General features: G+C 33.3%; 1 protein-coding gene across 2 annotated transcripts in view; it reads left to right on the top strand.

The window, feature by feature from the left end:
* TBC1D19 (TBC1 domain family member 19) overlaps positions 1-21,706 on the top strand; it is a 160,147-nt gene that overhangs the window by 90,430 nt on the left and 48,011 nt on the right. For both annotated transcript variants that reach the window (XM_068542262.1, XM_068542261.1), the window contains 4 exons: positions 1,017-1,055; positions 2,584-2,696; positions 11,502-11,576; positions 14,859-14,921. In XM_068542262.1, coding sequence (XP_068398363.1) covers positions 1,017-1,055; positions 2,584-2,696; positions 11,502-11,576; positions 14,859-14,921 — 290 coding nt within the window. The remainder of the gene's footprint in view (positions 1-1,016; positions 1,056-2,583; positions 2,697-11,501; positions 11,577-14,858; positions 14,922-21,706) is intronic.

The following is a 21,706-nucleotide window of genomic DNA, read 5'->3' as shown; positions in this document are numbered from 1 at the left end:
GCACCTGAGAGTGACATGCTGCTGTCATAGGGCGTGCATATATTCAGTGTTAGTAGATGTTGCCAAACAGTTTTCCAAGCTGGCTGTACTGATTTACACTCCTACCACCTTTGTATGAGAAGCTCATTTGCTCCATTTCCTTTGCATTTAGAATTGTCAGTCTTTTTCATCTTAGCCATTGTGATGGGTGTGTATTTCATAATGGTTTTAATTGCATTTCTCTGGTGACTGATGTGGTTGGGCATCTTTTCATATGTTTATTGGTCCGTTGGATTATCTGTTTTGTAAAGAACCTGTTCACAGCTTCTGCCTATTTGTGTCAGATAGTTGTCTTTTTTAAATTGACTTACCGGGAGTGCTTTATATGTTCTAAGTACAAGTCCTTTGCTGGATATATGTATTGCAAATATAGTCTTCCACTCTGTGACTTACCTTTTCACTCTCAGTGGTATCTTTTGATGAACAGATGTTTCTTGGTTTTAATATGATCTAGTTTAGGAGGTTTTTTCCATTATGATTGGTACTTTAAAAACAAATCTTTGTTTCTCCCATACAATCTTTTTAAATGGCATTCGTATAGTGGGGTTACCTATATAGTATTAAGGCTTTTATTAGATTTGCTTTTTGGTAGAATAGGGTAGAAGTAGGGGTTTGCAAATAAAGCTATCAATAAGTTTTGTTTTGTTTTGTTTTTAGGAAAAAAAAGTTAAAGATGAATGGACAGAAACATTTGTGTTGTGAGAAGATATTCTGTATTATTTTAACAAAGGAAAATTAGTTTATCAATCTTTTCTTCTGATTAAATATACTTCCTTTTCATTTCTACAAACTTGAAATAACTTAGAAAAAAGGTTTTTCTACATATAAAGATAAATATTCTTATAGTTTCCTGGAGAGCCATTCAGCTTTGAAAATAATTAAAAGCATCAACACCAGAAAAAATTTACATAATATTGTTCTAAATGTGGCTGATTATATTTGTGTCTAATAATTTGATTTTATTTTATCATTTTTAGAACTTTTTGAAAATGAGCATGTACGTATTGGGCAAAAAGGTAAGCTTTTGATTATACTTATTTTAATTTCTGAAAATGAGATAGTCTCAAGTAAATGTCTGTATCGTATACCCTCAACTAAAATTTAATCTCTGAGAAGCTAAAGACCTAAAAAGGAATAAAATTTAACAATGTAGATAAAACAATGGGAATCTTTATAAAGAGGGGAAATGCATCAATTTGGCTTTATCAATAAATGTCAGATAAAGAAGTACACAGATGGTTCACTAAAAAGGAAATGATAAATGCAGGCACGCGTTTCTCAAGGATATTAGCTTAATCCATTCAACAGTAGAATTTCCTTTTAAAATCAAAGAGCCAGATTCTCTCTTTGATGTGCCCACACCCTTCTCATTAGTGTTAATAGGAATATGCTCCTGCATCAGGAGAAAATAATAACTGTCACACTTCCCAGCGACTGTTCACCATGGTAGGGCTTAATAACTGAAGCAGCTGTTAGCGTTCTGGAGAATAAATTTTCCCCATCTTTTTAAGATTCTTTTCCTTATTTTTACAAATCCTGTTTTGTCTTTGAAATATGAAGTGCAGGTAAGTCTTTGTGTCAGAATAAATCTTCTATGGCAATTATATTATCATGTTCTAAACTCCCTATTCAATTTTTCAGAATCCTGTTTATTTAGAAGGCTGCATTTGTATGATTTGATATTTTCATTAAATACAATTGCAAGTTATCATGTGGTCCCTTTGTTTCATTTTCATTTAGTGTAAGATTTTTTTCCTTTTTCTTTTAAGAAGAAAATATAAGAAAACAAAACTGTTTGACAAATATCAGCAGTTGTCTAGTATTTCTTCTTTTGTTTTTATTTTTTTATTTTTTGGTTTTGTTTGATTGTTTTGGAGGGGGGCTTAACTTCCAGACTTAATAGCTAGTATTTTCATTAACATAAAGATGAAAACAAAAGGATAATATATTAATTTTGTGAACTTGACTGCTTATGAATAATTTTTGGCCTTTTTAAAAGGTTATCAGATCTTTTTTGTTTTTACTTCTTTAAAAATCCCTCTTTTCTGTTGATTTTGGCAGATAGCTAAAAAGTCATCTAATAGAATGGATATCTACATTCTTTAGAATTCTCAGTCATAATACTTCAAATAGCATACCACTTCCAAATACTAGAACATTCATGACTTAGTAGAATATGCATAAGAAATTTAGGGTTTCTGTAGCTATGACTTCATGTGATCATGAAATCCAAAAATTATTCTATATATGCATCACAAGTTTCACATCCATGGAGCTATAGTTAAAGCACAGTGAAATCAAGGTACCTACATTAAAAACTTTCACCTGGTTGGGTAGGAGGTGGAGGAGCTTACGGCTTGAAACTTACAGGGCTGTAAATAAGGCCACATCAAAAATCCGAGAGTAAAAGACGATTGTCAAGATATGATGCAATTATGTTAGACATAAAGATGAAATGTTAGCTTACCAAAAGATTTTTAAAGATTTCAATGTTATTTCTTACATTATGAATTTTCTAATGAGATTTTAATATACTTTTGACAGTTCTATCAGAACAAGATAGTGCTGCTGCCCAACAGTATATCAGACAAGGAAGTCCCACAGCACTGAGAGCTGAATTATGGGCTCTCATTTTGAATATTTCCAGCCAACCTGAGGTAAGAAGAAAAAGGACGGGCCAGATTTGATATTTGTTTTTCAAAGACCTGCATTCAAAGTAGAAATATTTTTTTCTTAGTCTAATATTTACTCCCTTTTTAATTTTCAAATTCACTGTAGTTTAGAGTTCTAAGATAAGATTAACATATAATTTAATCACTGTGTGCTTAACATAGACGTTTTTGTTATTAATAATTAGTTGGATAGTGTGACCCTATACATACAACAGAACAATAAGTAAAATGTTAAGAAGTGGAGTCCACCAATTTAAATCAGTGAAGATGTGTGGTAGAACTGGGAGCTATAATAGGGAGAAATAAAGATGGACAGCTCGATATATGTAAATGACTACTTTGTCCCTACAGTTACTTTCAAAATATGCACGATTTTTATGGTTTTAAAAATTGTCAGATTATGTGGGAATGTTATTTTTCTAAGTATAAGAACATTTTATTTTAGGAAATAAAATGAATATGAAGAGAAATCACCAACAGACAGGTAATAGATTCAGTAAAGAAAAAACTGTAAGACATTGATTCTTTCTGAAATATTTTGGAGAATTTTTTTTTTTTTTTTTTGCTGAAGCTCACTGATCCTATAAGTCATCTATTTAAAGATTTTAATAAATAGCAAACTAATAGTTCCTTAACCTAGCGGTTAAAAACATGGGTTTTGTTTAGAATCATATGACCTAGTTTCAACTCCTAGCTCCCTCAACTTATTTGAAATAAGTCATTGAGTGAGTTAAATATCTTCAGACTGCAACTTATCCATACTTAGATATAGGTAATAATTTTTATATCCCAGTGTGGTTGAAAGAATTAAATGAAATGTATGTGAGTCTTTTATTAACACAGTACTTGATGTAACAGGTCACCATTGATGGTAGCAATAATAATTACATATTACATGTAATTATGTTATAAATTAATTATAATTTATAATAATGCAGTTTTTAAGAAAATCAAACATTATTAACATATATTATAAAAACTACACTTGTAACCTTTGCAAACTATGTATGCATGCTTGTGTGTGTGTGTGTGTGTTTTAAATCTTGCACTCTGAACAGCACTATCAAAAATCACTTGCTTCCTTTTTGAAAGAATGAACCTTGTGATTTATTTTAGAGCAGTTTTAAACCAAATGATACTGCTGATGTTTTGAGGTGACACTTTAAAAGTAACAGTTTACAAAACAGTTTTGAGTGTACACTGGGCATTTTTTGTGAGTGTATCAACTCTTGTAGAAGAGGTAGTAATTCTTGTCCTGACCTAACTGTGTAGATGACCTACCAACTTCACTGATCAGGAGCTAAGTTAGCAAGTCCTGTCTCTGCAGAGGAACTACTACCATTTCAAAAATAGATTTAGAATTTTTCCAGAAGTATAGTTGTAGAATAAAAGTAGTAATCCCAGATAATGATTGTATAAAGTTCAAAGGCAGTTTTTACACTTGAATTCTGGAGTTAATAGTTATCTTGATTTTCTATATTCAAAATGACAAATCTGTAAATAGAAATTAGTATTATCAGAAGGCAATCTTGATTTTATTGAATAAAACATTTTCTATCACTTACACTTATTTTCACTGTAAAAGTGTGACCTGGACAAACTATAGCGGTTCCGAAATAATTGTTGTAGGTGGTACATTAGAGGGTGGAGGGGGAGAGAGTGAGAGACGGAGAGAGGGAGAATACTTACTTCTTATGAAGAGTACTTTATCAGAACTTTTTGTTCAATTACTTTTCAATCACTTAAAATAAGCTGCACATACAAATGCATCATAGTTGAGGAGTTAGAGAGATAAATGGAATATTTCAAATTTCACACTCATAAAGCTATTTTTAAACTCTTACGTCAATAGAAAGACTTGGGATTTAATGCTTTAAGTTCCTAGCTGTTAATTTATTTAGTACTTTTACTAGAACATTATTTAACTTTGATTTTTTTCTCTTTTTAAGAACATATGTGATAAGTTTAAAAGAATTGCTTTTATATATTTTCTTTTCTACAGCTCTCTAGATCTCTGGATCAAAATATCCATATATAGTAAACATTCATATTTAAATTTTTTTGCTTAATTTCAGTTTGCTAATTAAAAGTAGAAAATTGTCTTATACTTTGCTCTAGGTTCTTGCTTACTGATAAGATAGCCAAGATGAGTATTAACATTTAAGATTTCCTTTAGTGATTTCACAATAAGGTTCTCCACAACCTGACCTAAAGGTCTGCAATAATGCCTGACCATCCTAGATCTTTCTGGTCAGCTCACCTAGTCTTCCCATTGACTGTTTCTGTCCTTCACTCTCCTCAGCCACTTATTTTCAGAGTCTTAGCAAAAGATCTCACCTTCTCCTAACCAGAGAAAACAGAAGTCATCAGAAGGAACTCATTCAAATTCCTTCCACCAAACATGTAAACTTACTTGCATCAGCACCTGTTCTTGCCTCTACTTTTACATCTAAACCTTGTGCAAGAAAAGTCTATGCTAGATGCTCCTACTTCCTTAACCCCATTAATCACTCGGTCTACCATAGTCTGGCATACACCCCACTACATGACTATAACTGTCCTAGCTAAAGTTACCAAGGAACAGTGGATACATTTTAGTCTTTACATCTACTGCATTTGATACTATTATCTACTCTGCCCTTGAAATATTCTTGGTCTTTAATTTAGTCCATCCTGTTTTCTTAGTTCTTCTTTCCCTCTTTTTCTTTTTTTTTTTTTTCTTTTTTTTTTAAGTCTGCATTTCGGTTCGCCTGCTAGACCTCAAGTGCTTGTATTTCTCAGAATTCAATTTTGATCCTCTTTTCACCCTGCACATTTTCCCTGGACTGTCTCATCCACAGTCACCTTTTCCATAATGGCTTCAACTCTGTTTTCAACTAAACTTTGTCTTAAGCCTAAAACTTTTATTTCCAGTTTCCTGTAGAACTCTAATACATGGTCTGAAAGTGTATCAGACTCATGATATCTAAAAGAAAAGGTATAATCTTTACCTCAATATGTTTGTGGTCATCCAAGAGATGCTGAATTGTCTCTCTTCCCACCATGCTGTTCTCTCCCTGAAAAAAAAAACCTTGTCAGACTTTTATCTTCTTGGATATTCTACTTTTCTTTCATGTGCAGTTTATTCCATCACCTTTTCTGAGAAGGCTTCCTAACATCTCCTTTACCTTGTCTTCTCCCAACTCCATCACTGCTACTCTTAGATACTTCCTTCATTTTTCTCCCAGCATAACCAGTGCAGGAGCAAACACCTAAAGACAGAGAAACATATACCATACTTCTTACTTTATTTGGCTGCCTCCCTTTCTAGATTGAGTACCTGAGGACAGGGATTTTTTTCTTCTTCATCATCTGTAAAGTCAGTATCTTGTACAGTGAGTGTCTGGAAATGGCCAGCTCATCTAAATGCTTAATGAACAATTAAGTATAAACTGTTAGGACTGTTCTGTGAGTTCTTTGACTTCCTGAGGGTATATTTCCTTTTTTCTTTAGTTAAAGAGATAGTGTAAGTCTGCATAAAATATAAAATAGATACATATACTAAAATTTAAATATTCTCTAATGCTAAAAATTTGGGCTATTTTGCTTTTCAAAGATTGCTTTTTATAATCATAATTTATTATTGTTAAATATCTATTTTGCCAAAGCTTATACAAAATACTCTTGAAATATCCTATTATATTATTGGTAATTGTTATATTTTATAAATTCTTGTTTTATAATGTCTTTGGTATTAGGGTAATGCTGGCCTCATAGAATGAATTAAGAAATATGCCCTCTGCTTCTGTCCTCTGAAGGAGATTGTAGAAGACTGGCAGAATTTCTTCCTTAAATGTTTGATAGAATTCACCAATGAGCCCCTCTAGGCCTGGTACTGTCTGTTTTAGACAGCTATTAATTATTAAATCAATTACTTTAATAGATGTAGGCCTATTCCGATTGTCTGTTTCTTCTTGTGTGAGTTTCAGCAAATTCTGTCTTGTTCAAGTAATTGATCCATTTCATCTAGGTTATCAAATTTGTGGGCAGAGAAGTGTTCATAGTATTCCTTTATTATCCTTTTAATGTCCATAGGATCTGTAGTGATGTACCCTCTTTCATTTCTGATTTGGGTAATTTGTGTCCTTTCTCTTTTTTTTTTTTAGTTAGCCTGGCTAAAGGCTCATTAGTTTTATTGATCTTTTCAAAGAACTAGCTTTTTGTTTCAATTATTTTTCTCTATTGATTTCCTGTTTTCAATTTCATTTATTTCTGCTCTAATTCTTATCATTTCTCTTCTTCTGCTTACTTTCAATTTAATTTGTTCTTCTTTTTCTAGTTTCCTAAGGTGGAAACTTAGATTATTGATTTTTAGATCTTTCTTGTTTTCTAATATATGCATGCATTCAAATCTATAAATTTCCATCTAAGCACTGCTTTTACTGCATCCCACAAATTTTGATAAGTTACCTTTTCATTTAGTTCAAAATATTTTTAACTTTCTCTTGAGATTTCTTCTTTGACCCATGTGTTATTTAGAAGTATGTTGTTTAATCTCCCTGTATTTGGGGATTTTCCAGTTATCTTTTTGTTATTGATTTCTAGTTTAATTCCACTGTGGTCTGAGAGCAGACATTGTATGATTTCTATTCTTTTAAATTTGTTAAGGCTATGTTTTATGACCCAGAATGTGGTCTATCTTGGTGAATGTTCCATGTGAGCTTGAGAAGCATGTGTATTCTGCTGTTATTGGATAAAGTAGTGTACAGGTGTCCATCATATCCAGTTGATTGATGATGTTGTTGAGTTCAACTTCGACCTTACTGATTTTCTGCCTGCTGAATCTATTTCTGATAGGGAGGTGTTGGAGTTTTATTTCAATTGGAAATGCATGGTTTATTTAATAAATGATGCTGAAAGCCATCCTTCTGAAAGAAAACTCAGACCTTTGGCTTACCATATATAAAAATAAATTCCAGGTAGGTTATAAACATTTAAATTAAAAATATCAATTTTAGAAAAAACTAGAAAAATATTTGTATAAACATGTGATGTAGGAGAGCCTTGCCTAAGGGAAGCAAGAAAATCCAAAGCCATAAAGAATTTTTAAAAATTTGTCAATGTATACCATAAACAAAAATCAAACACCACATATTAATTTGAAGAAAAAGTATTTGTAACACAAATGACAAAAGGTTAATCCTCATTATCAATAAAGAGCCTGACAAATTAATAAAATAAATGTAATCTAATAGAAAAATATGTAAGTCATTGAAGTGGAAATTCAAATGACCAGTAAGCATATGAAAGAATGTCAACTTTATTAGTATTTGGGAAAGTGCAAATTAATACAACAATAAGATAACCATTTTTCATCCATAGAAAAGTTAAAATGGTGAGGATATAGGTAAACTTTGTGCTCTCATGGGTTGCTGGTGGGAATTTGAATTGATACTTTTTTGGAAAGTAGCTAGGCAATTTGTAGTCCAACTAAAGATATATGTGTGTGTGTGTGTGTGTGTGTGTGTGTGTGTATGGCCTTCAGCCTACAATCCTACCTTTGCCAGTTTATCCCATAGATACAAAAGCATATGTGCATGAGGATATTTATTGCAGTATTTGTAGTGACAAACAACTAGAAACAACCTGAGTAGCCATCTATAGGGGAATGGTTAAATAAGTTGTGATACATCTGTAGCACAGCTTTAAAAATATTAAAGTGTATGTAATTATTAAAAAGACATAGAGAGATGACCATGATATACACTAAAAACTGAAAAATAAGTATAGAATGATTCCATTTTATGTTAAAAAAAACAACTAAAACCCTTAAATATGATTATATATTTGTATAAGCATGGAGAAAAGTATGGAAGAATAAAAATTACAAATAATGTTACAAATACAATACAAATAACATTAGTTTCTTCAGTGTGGTGGGAGGGAAGAAGAAAAGATTATTAACTTTTTCTTTATCCAGCTTTATTGTTTCACTTATTTTAATGGTCATATATCAGTTTGTAATTTTAAACTTATTTTATTTTTAAAAAGAGACATAACTCTAAGCATCTTAGCTTTTCCACTGTGTTCCCTAGAAGACATTAAAGTATAATACTATGCCCTTTGCCAGTTGTCAAGGATTGGTATTTGAATTAGGTGCTGTTCCTGACTTTAAAAATGTTTTTTTGTTCTAGCCAGAGAGATGGATTTAATAAATACAATAGAAGGTAAATAAAATAGTAAAATAATTTTGCTTTAGGTAAGAAATCAAAACAACATGAATGAGAACAAAGTAAGGCTTTTTAATTAAAATTAAAATGACTAAAAATAGCCAGTAAATCCCCAGATTATCTTTATGCAAAGAGCACTTTGCCTCAAATCAGAGAACTGTGTATTAAGCATCTTTCAAGACAAAGAAATCGTGTTTCAGGAAACATAGGTTTGGACACCACCCTACCAAGGCAGCTGCATGCAACAGACATTCTTCTTTGTCCCAAACGAACCTGTCCCACAACTCTTATTTGAGGGAATGTCTTCAGAAAGAATCACGTAGACTGGAGTGTACTGATGGAGCCAAGCAGTATTTGGATATGGGTGGAGACCAGGGCTAAAATGCCCAAGAGATGGATGGAGGGATTCGGAGGAACACAGGGATCAGCTGAAGTAGTGAGATGATATTTCCAGCTCTCTTTAACACAACCACTACCCATTTAGTCTTAACCTTTTTTTTTCAACCTTTATTATTTATTATGAACACCCCGACCAACTATTAGCCTGATGCTTAACTGGGTTACGTCTTATGTCCCTCCTCCCTCTCTCCCTTCCCCTGTCTTTTCTTCTTTTTCCTTTCCTCCCCTTTTCTCTTCTTCCTATCTTTCCTCTCTTCCTTCTTATTTCTTATTCTCTATTAAATTAAACATTAGCCACATCTTATCACTGTTTAGAGGTAGATTTTCTAATATAATACCATATTCTCATATTTTTTTAAAACTGATATTTTTGCTATTACAATTTTTTTAATTTTTATTTTATATTGGAGTATCATTGATTAACAGTGTGTTAGTTTCAGGTGTACAGCAAAGTGATTCAGTTATACCTATACATGTATCTATTCTTTTTCAAATTCTTTTCCCATTTAGGTTATTACAGAATATTGAGCAGAGTTCCCTGTGCTATAACTGATTTTTATTTACTTTTTTAAAAACCTGGACTCAGATGTAAAGAAAAGTACACTGCTGATTCTATTGATCAATGTCATTAAAAGTCCTAAACCCTTATTATTGTCCATTAGCCAGATGAGATGAGAGCGTTTCTCATTATCTCTTGGAAACTTACATACCTTCTCAAGCTGTGCTTAAATCACGTACAGGTTAACTGCATAGGATTCTGTATGGTTATAATCATTATATTTCGAACTAAAAAATGAATAATAAAGGATTTTTCATCTAAAAAAAAACCCTGATTTTTTTCATATGCTCTATGATTACTTTTACTACCAGGGCTGATTTAGTATGTTTAAACTTTTTTATTTTATAATAATTTAGATATTAGAAAGGCAGTATAGTGTAGTCATTCTGGGTCTTTATATAGGTTTGAGGGCTTTCCCGGGATCAAATCTTACTACCTTTGGGGCCTTGGACAGCAAGTTACTTCTTTCTCTGGGCCTCAATTTCTCAAATGTAAATGGGAATAATAATCATTGTTGAACAGTTTTATTTTGTTGGTATGGGATTAAATAGATTCACTCATGTGTAGTGGGATTAAATAGATTAACTCATGTGTAAAACAGTTCCTGACACCTAGTAATTACTTAATAAATACTGCATTTGCTATATTTTTCTTTTTCTTTTTTTAATAAATTTATTTATTTTGGGCTGCGTTGGGTCTTCGTTGCTGCATGCGGGCTTTCTCTAGTTGCAGTGAGCGGGAGCTACTCTTCGTTGCGGTGCGCGGGCTTCTCATTGCAGTGGCTTCTCTTGTTGCGGAGCACAGGCTGTAGGCACTCGGGCTTCAGTAGTTGTGGTACGCGGGCTCAGTTGCTCTGTGGCATGTGGGATCTTCCTGGACCAGGGCTCGAACCCGTGTCCCCTGCATTGGCAGGCGGATTCTTAACCACTGCACCACCAGGGAAGTCCTGCATTTGCTATTAAAGTTAAATTACAGTTAATCAATTTAGCAAACATTGATTAAATACCCACCAGGTACCAGATTTTATCCTAAGGGATGGGATTAGGTATATTTATTGATCATCTACTATTGGCCAGGCATGGAGACTGTAGTAGTGAATAAAAAAAAAAGTCCTGGGGGGAAAAAAAAAAAAAAAGTCCTGGGAACTTCCCTGGTGGGGCAGTGGTTAGGAATCCGCCTGCCAATGCAGGGGATACAAGCTCGAGCCCTGGTCCGGGAAGATCCCACATGCTGCGGAGCAGCTAAGCCCGTGCACCACAACTACTGAGTCTGTGCTCTAGAGCCCGCGAGCCACAACTACTGAAGCCCGCGCACCTAGAGCCCATGCTCCACAACAAGAGAAGCCACCGCAATGAGAAGCCCGTGAAGCCACCGCAGTGAGAAGCCCATGCACCGCAACGAAGAGTAGCCCCTGATGGCCGCAACTAGAGAAAGACGGCACGCAGCAACAAAGACCCAATGCAGCCAAAAATAAACAAATTAAAAAAAAAAAAAAGTCCTTATCCTCTTAGTGTTTATAATACTATTAATGATCGTTATTTATTAAAAGCATTATTTATTTGAGGCTGACTTTAAAATGTGATTGACTTTTAATGTTTTTGTTTGTTTAACTTTTAAATCTAGGATATCTTGTATTATGAGCAGCTTAAGACTAATGTGATACAACATGACCTTTTGGTGGACAGTTTAATTTATAAAGTAAGTAAATGTATACATAGTTTTTCCATTTCATTAATATCATTAAGCAATTATTGAGTCCTCAGCATGTAGGGACTGCACTATGCATGATGATACATATTAACCTTGAAAATAATTTTAAGTGGTCATTATAGTTACAAAGTTAAGTTTGACCTTCAAAATTTGCAGTTTCTATTCAGTGTTATCTTCCTTCCCTTTGAAACTGTCCTCATAATCCTTTCCTGACCCTCCCATTTATTGATTAAGAGAATGATAAGCATTTCCTGTCCTTATAAATTCAAGTTTTCCACACAAACTACATAAAAAAGAAACTAAAAGGAAAATGAGATTATGGATTTTTTATCTTATTTGTCTCACAGTCTTTAGGGCCTGCTTATTTATTTTATTATATTGAAGTCATATTTTATTTTTAATTTCTTTTAGTTTCTAGATATATAGTTAAGCACGTCTCAAGTTTTATGATAAGGATTCATTGAGTTTTTGTTTCCAGGCATCTGATATTGAGACGAGATACAGATGCTGAAAACGTAGTATAGGATATGACTGATTCTGGATTAATAATTGGGTTGTTTAAAAGACTTGGGTTTTAGATTTAGAACTTGTAAGATAGAGGAAAAGGGCATATTATTCCAGATCTCAGAAACAGGGGAGAGAAGAACCTAAAGATTTGTCTGGGTAGAACATAACCAAAGTTAATAATAACAATGACTACTAGCATTTAATGATTGCTTACTATGTGCCATACATTGTTCCAAACTCTTTATATAGATTGTCATCTGATCCTGTTAGCTACCTTGGGTGGTAGATACCAGCATTTGGGCTGTAAATGATAAATGCATTTTTTCCTGGAAAAAAACTTGTATTCTGCAAAATCATGCATTAAAAATAACAGCTTATAGGAAAAATAGCACTTTTGTAACTAAAGTGCTAACAGAAACAATAAGTGGGAGATGAATTGGACAACTCAGGCAGGCTGCCCCTGCAGGAGTTATTAAAAATGTACAAAAATAATAAAGTGTAAATGCTAAAATAATGCAGATGGAAGTGGTGCACAGTGCCACTGGGGCTGCTGTTCAGGTGGGCACAAGAGGAAGTGCAGAAGCTAAGAGATGTGCAAGGCTGGGGGTGTGCCTCTCTGGAGAGGGGGCCCCTGTGCAATAATTCATTTTCTGCTCTCCTGAAATACAGTTATAAGGGCTCATGCCTGTGGAAGACTTTGTCCTTTCCTGCTGAAGGTTGTAATTCTACTTCTGCTGTTCTGGCTTCCCTCTTTTAAAGAAAAATTGCTTATGAACCAACACAATTTTCATGTTATACTGCCATCATCCCTTACTCACCAGCCACATATTGATACATTTGTTGTAGCAAAACAGGAAGTACTATCATTTTACCATTTTACAGATGAGGGAACTGAGGTAAAGAAAGAGTAAAGAAATTTGTTTAAATTCATATATTAAATAGCAAAGCCAAGATTTGAATCTAGGTAATCTGACTTCACAACTGTACCTTTAACCACTGCGCTCTACAGAGAGGGAAGATAAGGAAATTTAAGAGGATGCAGTCTTCTGATGAAAAGTCTTGACTCTCACAGAAGTTTTTACATAGATTTGGATCACAGGTACTACTATTAACTTTGAGGTCAAATGATTGTGCTCAGGGGATTATTTTAGCAACAGCCTAAGAGATCTTTTGGGCTTTAAGACCTTCAATCTCCTTTCTGTTCAAATGAGAGAAGACTCACAAGAGAAGTTGTTCAAAAAATCCAAGAGTGCTAGCAAGAGAGTTCTCTTTGCTACCAACATGAATTTCAGTTAGAATCAGTAAAAAAAAAATCTGTCATGAGAAAGAGGTAAACAGTTTGTGTCTGAAGAATTGAAAATAAGTTCTGCTAGAATCAATCCTGACTGTCCACAACATGAGTGTTTTAAGGAAGATATCTGTCTCTGGTTGTTTCTGACTTGTGTTAGTTGAGCTCTGCTGATCTTATTGGAGCAACTCCAAACATTATTAAAGTCAGCCCTTGAGGAAATGAGCATTTTAAAATTGTTTGAAGTTTCATTACAAGTCCCTTTGGCAAAGACTCATTTTTAATTTAACTGAAAGTAAAGTAGAATTATTTTAGTGATTAAAGAAATTAATGAAACAAGGCAATGCTTATATACAGAACACCATCAAACCCTCCCTAAGCTAAAATATCTAATGGTTCTCTCTGGACTGTGTTTTTTTCCCACAAACTTGCCTTGAATCCACACCATCTACAGTTTTCCACCACTTGCTATGATGAACAGTTGATCTGTCAGTTTATATCAGGGTTTCTTAACCTTTTCTTCATTATTATCCCTAAAGAGAAATTTTTCTCTAATATAAAAAAATTAAATACCAAAGAATAAGATTTTGGTGGGTAAGTATAAGCTTTGGAGGTCCACAAACCATTGTACTATGTAAAAGTTTTTGATCCCCAGGAATGAAGTCTCACCCCTTAGAGGCAATATCATCCTCATTGAGATTGCGTGATCTCTACCTCTGCCCACGTTGTGACTTAGACTGGCTCCTTTCTTTTCTCTTAGTCTGCGTCTTTCAGTTTTCCCAAGCTTAGCACACATTCACTGCCTCCAGAGTCATCCACAGCTCATTTCATCCTCCTGTAATTGCTGCTTTGATCAATAGTCTGATTGAATTTTGTAGGTTGAGCAATATTATCATAGATTTCTGCAATATTTCTTTGTAACTGTTCCAATATTTCTACTATATATGTTTTCTTGCTGGTGAGATTGAAGATAAACATTGTCTAGTTTGTTTGTTTGTTTGCTAACAAGCAATGACTTGCAAGTGAATAATCACAAAAACATGAAAGATTTTTGGTATTTTGAGGGAATGGCAAGAATGTGGGTTTGAATAGTGGAAGATGAGATTGGAACAGTAATTTGAGGCCAGATTGTTATGGTTGCTTTTGGATGTTGTGATTGCATCTCCTTTTCTAATTTTAAGACACCTAAATATTAGATTTAAAGGAGATAAAATTGAAATAAATAATAAAGAATTACTAATGGAACCAAAAAAAGTGTGAACAATTTGAAGTCAAATAATGTGTCACTTATATGAGCCAAGTAAATTTATAAGTTTACCTGTGATAATTCCAATGATAAAATCTAATTGAGAAGTTTATAATCATACATAAAAGTAAAATCATTGCAGTATTATTTCTAGATGTTGCATTTATGTCTTAGTACTATAGACATGTTCATTTAGGTTCTCTTCAGTGCTCTCTACTTTTAATTATAGGATGTGAAATTGACAGCAAGCAATGATGATTATTATTTTGTATTTGAAGATTATTTATATCAGGTAAGTTGAAAAATTAAAATATGTAATGTTCTTGTTTTAAGTTCTCTAACTCAGGATACTTTAGAAGATATCTCTTCTGTTAACTGAATCTTCCTGAAATCCACTATGTTTATTTTTATCGAATTAAATGTTCTAAGTTTGGGATAAAGTTAATTTTTGTTCTTACATGGGACTAGGTAGGAGAATAAGAGCTACATATCTGCTCCAACCAGGAGAGGTATATGCACAGATTTTTTTTTTTTTTATATATATCAACTCTTTTATAGATTCTATTCCCATATAGGTCATTTCAGAGTATGAGCAGAGTCCTCTGTGCTGTACAGTAGGTTATTATTAGTTATCTGTTTTATATATAGTAGTGTATATCTGTCAATCCCAATCTCCCAATTTATCCCTCCCCCCCATAACCATAAGTTTGTTTTCTACATCTGTGACTCTATTTCTGTTTTGTAAATAGGTTCATTTGTACCTTATTTTTTTTTTTTAGATTCCACATATAAGCAATATCATATGATATTTGTCTTTGACTGACTTCACTCAGTATGACAATCTCTAGGTCCATCCATGTTGCTGCAAATGGCATTATTTCATTCTTTTTTATGGCTGAGTAATATTCCATTGTATATATGTACCACATCTTCTTTATCCTTTCCTCCATCAATGGACATTTAGGTTGCTTCCATGTCCTGGCTATTGTAAATAGTGCTGCAATGAACATTGGGGTACGTGTATCTTTTCGAATTACGGTTTTCTCCAGATATATGCCCAGGAGTGGGATTGCTGGATCATATGGTAACCCTATTTTTAGTTTCTTAAGGAACCTCCATACTGTTCTCCATAGTGGCTGTACCAATTTACATTCCCACCACAGTGTAGGAGGGTCCCCTTTTCTCTACACCCTCTCCAGCATTTATTGTTTGTAGAGTTTTTGATTAGGCACGGATTCTTAAATTGAATGTCCAGTTCATATTTCAGTCATACCAGGATGTTCAGAGAAAGCATTTTACGTGATAGTTTTCTATTAAAGGCCTTGAATAAATAATTAAATGTTTTGAAATCAGTTTGAAGCATTGTGATTACTCTTTGATCATTTCATATGCTGATATTGTAGGTGTTTGGATTTACCTAGGTCTTTTTCATATCTACTAAAATAGAAACATCTTATCACAAATAGGAAATATGAAATTTATGTAGACTTGCTTAAATGATACACTTTTTTTTAAAGATCACACACACATAGATAGATAGATAGATTAATAATTTGATTTTGTGTGAATGTCAGCATGTGTCATGGAGAAAATATCTAGATTCCACATGACAATTTCTGCTTCATTAAATGTAAATCAGTCCCAGCTGTCTGGATTAGCAGGTTTCTAATTGGTAATTGTGGTGGTAGTTGTGTGTCTGTTTAAGAAAAGAGTTAAATAAGATTCTCTCAAGAAGGTTTAGTTAATCATATATTCCAAGAACTAAATTCCAATGATTTTATAAAATTTATTTGTAAAGCTAAAATTTGAAATAACCCTGGAAACAATTTTAAGGAAGTTTCGGTGATTTCAAATCTGCCATTAATTTTTTTTAATTTTAAAAAACAGTAAAGATTTAAAATCCCATTCTTTAACATAATTAAAAGTTGGAAAATACAAAAATCTAAAAGTTTATTTACTTATCTAGCTAATATGTAGCCTGGTACCTAATTCTTAGTACTCAGTAAAATTTTGAATGTACAGTAAAGTTAATGCTTCATTTATATATTAATGTTTGTTTCCATACTTAAGAAATATTGAGTGGAAATGATTAGTTTTGGTATTGTATCACAAGGAGGTCCACAGAACCATCCCTAGCAGAAAAATCAAAATCAGTGAAAATTATTTAAAAAACAAAAATATTTAAAGTATCTGGAAGCTGTGTTAAGGCCATACATGAAGACAGCAACAAAAATAAAAAACAAAAACAAAAAACATTTATTCAAGAAAAGCTACTAAATCTCAGAACAGTCTGTAGCACTTGAGTCGTGATGCACTCTCTCCCTCCCCTCACCCCCAGATCATCATGATGGAAGCTTCAATTCAGCTGAGTGTGGCCAGGAAGATGGGGTTCCCTTTCCCTATAACTTCTAGTCAAGGGCTGCAGTATCTCTATATGAGGGTCAGGTAACCAGTATTTCTCATACTCCTCAGCTCTGTGTTGCAGATGCTAAATTCCAGAAGAATACTGCCAAGAAGTCAGGGGTTCCCTGCCTCCAACTCATAGGGCAGACCTCTGTGGAGAGCAGGTTTGAGTAACCTCCATATTTGTTTTCTGTAGTGGCTGTACCAACTTGCATTCCCGCCAACAGTGCACTAGGGTTCCCTTTTCTCTGTACCCTCCCCAATACTTGTCTTTCTTTGTCTTGTCTTTTTGATGATAGCCATTTTAACAGGCCTGAGGTAATAACATATTGTGGTTTTGATTTGCATTTCCCTGATGATTATTGATGTTGAGTACCTTTTCATGTACCTGTTGGCCATTTGTATGTCTTCTTTAAAAAACTTCTATTCAGTTCCTCTGCCCATTTTTTAATTGGGTTTTTTTGTTTTTTGCTATTGTGTTGTAAGAATTCTTAATATATTTTGGATATTAACCCCTTATCAGATATATGATTTGGAAATATTTTCTCCCATCCTGTAGGTTGCCTTTTCATTTTGTTGTTTGTTTCTTTTGCTTTATAGAAGCTTTTTAGTTTGATGTAGTCCCACTTATTTATTTTGCTTTTGTTGCTTGTGGTTTTACTGTCATATCCAGGAAATCTCTGTGAAGACCAGTGTCAAGGAGCTTTTTTTCTGTGTTTTCTTCTAGGAGTTTTATGGTACAGGTCTTACATTTAAGTCTTAAATCCATTTCACATTCATTTTTGTGAGTGGGGTAAGATACGAGTCTAATTTCATTCTTCTGCATGTGGTTATCCAGTTTTCCCAACCCTATTTATTATTGAAGATACTATCCTTTCTCCATTGAGTATTCATGGCTCACTTGTTGACTATAGTTGACTATTTATGTGTGGTTTATTTCTGGGCTCTTGATTCTGTTCCGTTGGTTTGTGTGTCTATTTTTATGCTAGTGCTATACTATTTTGATTACTATAGCTTTGTAGTATAGCTTGAAATCAGGAAGTATGATGCTTTGTTATTCTTTCTTGAGATTGCTTTGGCTACTCAGGTTCTCTTGTGGCTCTATACAAATTTTAGGATTGTTTTTCTATTTCTGTGAAAAAAATGCCATTGGAATTTTAATAGGGATTGCATTGAATCTATAGATGGCTTTGGGTAGTATGGACATTTTAACAATGCTAATTCTTTGGATCCATGAACATTGGATATTGTTCCATTTGTTTGTGTCTTCTTCAGTTTCTTTCATCAAAGTCTTGTACTTTTCAGTGTACAGATCTTTCACCTCCTTGGTTAAATTTATTCCTTAGTATTTTATTGTTTTTGATGCTATAGTGAATGGAATTATTTATTTCTTTTTCAGATGTTTTGCTGTTAGTGTATAGAAACACAGCTGTTTTCTGTATGTTGATTTTGTATCCTGAAACTTTACTGAATTCATTGTTTAGTTCTAGCAGATTTTTGGTGGAATCCTTAGGATTTTCTACATATAAGATCATATCATTTGCAAATACAGATAATTTTATTTCTTTCTTTCCTGTTTGGATGCCTTGTTTTCTTTTTCTTGCCTCATTGCTCAGAGTGGTCTTGTAAAAACACCAATCAATTCATGTTACTTGTGAGATTAAAACCAAAAAGACCAAAATCCTTCATGAAGCCTACATGACCCTGTGTGCACTGGTCCACCTGTTCAGCCTCATTGTTCACCTCTGCCCTGACACTCTGGCACAGTGTATTCCAACCACTTTGATCTTTTACTCCTCAAGTTCACGCTACTTCTTTCTACCTCAGGGCCATGAGACCTGCAATTCCTTTGATGTAAAAGACTGTTACCCTCCCGTCTTCCTCTAATAAATTCCTATTTTTCCTTCAGCTCTCAGCTAAAATATCACTTACTCACAAATACCTTCCCTGACCCACTCCCTGCTTCCCAACACAAACACGCACACAAAGTCATGGCCATCTAAAGTATGCTTTTAAAGTCCTATGTAGTATTTTTCATACTTTTTATTTATAGTACTTTTTATAGCTTATTTGATTATTTTATAATTTCCCCCCATAAATGTTTAGTATTATGACACTAAACATGAATACATAAATTATAATATCAACCAAAGGCCAATAATCATATGATTTATAGTGTGTTGACTATTCCACTTCAGTGTGTGGGTAGAAAAAGTGTAAATTTGACAATTTCATCCCCTTTGGTGACTGGAAAGAAGAGGATTATCAATTTTAAGTTACAACTACAAAGGCTTTTTGGTGGTAGTAAAAGGGATTTGCCAGGCAACAAATCTGCCTCATTTGATGAACAGGGTCAGTAAGGATATCATTTTAAATGAGAGTAGTAACAATTTCTCCAAATAGTGCCAGAATTGGCCCTTGAGGATATATTTATCTCTGTGTACCCCATAAACTTGGGAAACATAACTTATAAGTGAGTCTGACAAACAGAACCATTTATAAACAATGGATGCATTCTCTGAGAGAAAGCAGATTGATCATCAGTAAATATTTATTGATTCTTATATGTAAATGATACCACCTTTGATGGGCTTACATTCTAGCTAAGGAGGCAAAAATGTTTTGAAATTGTTTTAAAGTGTTTATGTAAAGCATTGGATATTAAATTAATTAATATCACAGATAGTAAGTACTATAGGAGTGTGCTTTAATCTTTATTTTCCATTTTTATCATATTTTAGTCCAAATTGTATTATTTTTAGATTTCACATAATTTTTTCAGTCGTACATCTCCTGGCCTCTGCTACTCTTAGTACTTTGTAAAGCTTTAATGTGGATCTTTATCCTTATAACATAAATAAAAGGATAATTATAACACCTAAGTTCTGTCTTTGGGAATTATGCAGAATTAAATTTTCCTCATGTGGATACTTTCCATGATCATACCTTTTAATAATTAATTTTACAATTAGTCTGACTTATCAGAGAGAAGTTCATTTTAAGTAATAAAAATTATAATTGTATGTATTGAAAACAATATCATCAGAAATTGAGTTCTGATTTTTCAATGGGAAAAAAATTTTATCCCTATACGTGTGTTGTGCGTGCACACTTGTATGTGTATGTATGTATGAGATAAGAAAGAAGAAAGGCTTTTCTTGTCACTAATTATAGGCTTTCCTTTGGCAGAGCTGCCTAGCAACACAACTGCTCTGTGGGAAAATTGTTGATTGTAATGGAGTGAACTTAATGTTTCTGGCATGCTCTGTGTCATAACCAATTTATTGGGTTTTGTGACTAGGCTACAAAATTAGACAGCACGTGGCATTGCTGTGTCCATATATAGATGAGAAAACCTCCAGTAATCCCTCCTGAAGGAAAATCTGGGCCTGTGCTACAAGGATACACAGGCACTCTTCTGAGTGACTCATGTTAGTTACCTAAATTTTATAAGCAACAGCACTGAGCATTACAGAAATAATGTTTTGAGTAATAAGTCAACTTTTTTGTATTCCAAAGTTTAGTTTTTGTTTTGCATGAAATTCTTAAAAATACTTCGTGTACTGAAAGTTTTAAATTATGTCAGAGTTTTAAAATGTGTTCAAACAGAAGACAACCCTTATTCCATGGAAATATATTGGGTAGTTTGACAATATCATTTTCAGGTTCTAGTACTTAATAGCATCATGATAACCTATAAAAGTTAACTTATTGTCCAAAGTATATAAAATATTTATAGGGGAGAATTTTTATATAGTAAAGAGAAGACATGGGAATTAATCTTTCTGTTGGGTGACAAATTCTCTACCATACGCTTGGCTTATCTAGCATATGCTTAGTAGGAATACTGACATATTAGAATATGCCATAGTTATACATATTTTAATGCCATTGAATGGTGTTCAAGAAAGGCCCAGGTGCAATCAGATATCCTTTATTCATGTCAAATTACTGAGTGTCTGTTCTGATACAGGCACTGTGTAAGGTGCTGCATAAGATGTTTATTAAGCTCACATTTCAGTGAAAAATGAGGTAAAGGCAAATACATAGTTATAATTTGATAAATGCTCTGATAGATGTTTATGCAATGTTGCATGCAAATACAATTAAAGGAGAAATAAATTCTGGGAGTAGTTCAGCTTAGCGGTGGCTTCAGAATAGAAATGTTATCTGAAATGTCTGGTCTTTTTCCTTTAATTTAAAAATTTAAAAATTTTTTTATCAAAGTATGGTTGATATACAATAGTATATTATTTTCAGGTGTACAACATAGTGATTTGACATTTATATACATTACAAATTGATCACCGTGATAAGTCTAGTAACCATCTGTCACCATACAGAGTTATTCCAGTTATTATTGACTGTATTCCCTGCGCTGTACATTATATCCTCATGACTTCTTTGTTTTATAACTGGAAGTTTGTACTTCTTAATCCTCTTCACCTATTTCGCTCAACCCCCCCACCTACCTCCCCTCTGGCTACCATCAATTTGTTCTCTGTATCTATGAATCTGTTTCTGTTTTATTTTGTTTGTCTGTTTGTGGTTATTTTTTTTTATGATTCAACATATAAATGAAATCATGGTATTTGTCTTTCTCTGCGGAAATGTCTGGTTCTTAAAGGCAAGGAATTAGGAGACTGAGAAAAACAAAAATAAACATGAGCCATG

Source organism: Eschrichtius robustus, chromosome 4, assembly GCF_028021215.1.
Source record: "Eschrichtius robustus isolate mEscRob2 chromosome 4, mEscRob2.pri, whole genome shotgun sequence".
Taxonomy (NCBI): Eukaryota; Metazoa; Chordata; class Mammalia; order Artiodactyla; family Eschrichtiidae; genus Eschrichtius; species Eschrichtius robustus.
This window is presented reverse-complemented; position numbering and strand designations above follow the sequence as displayed.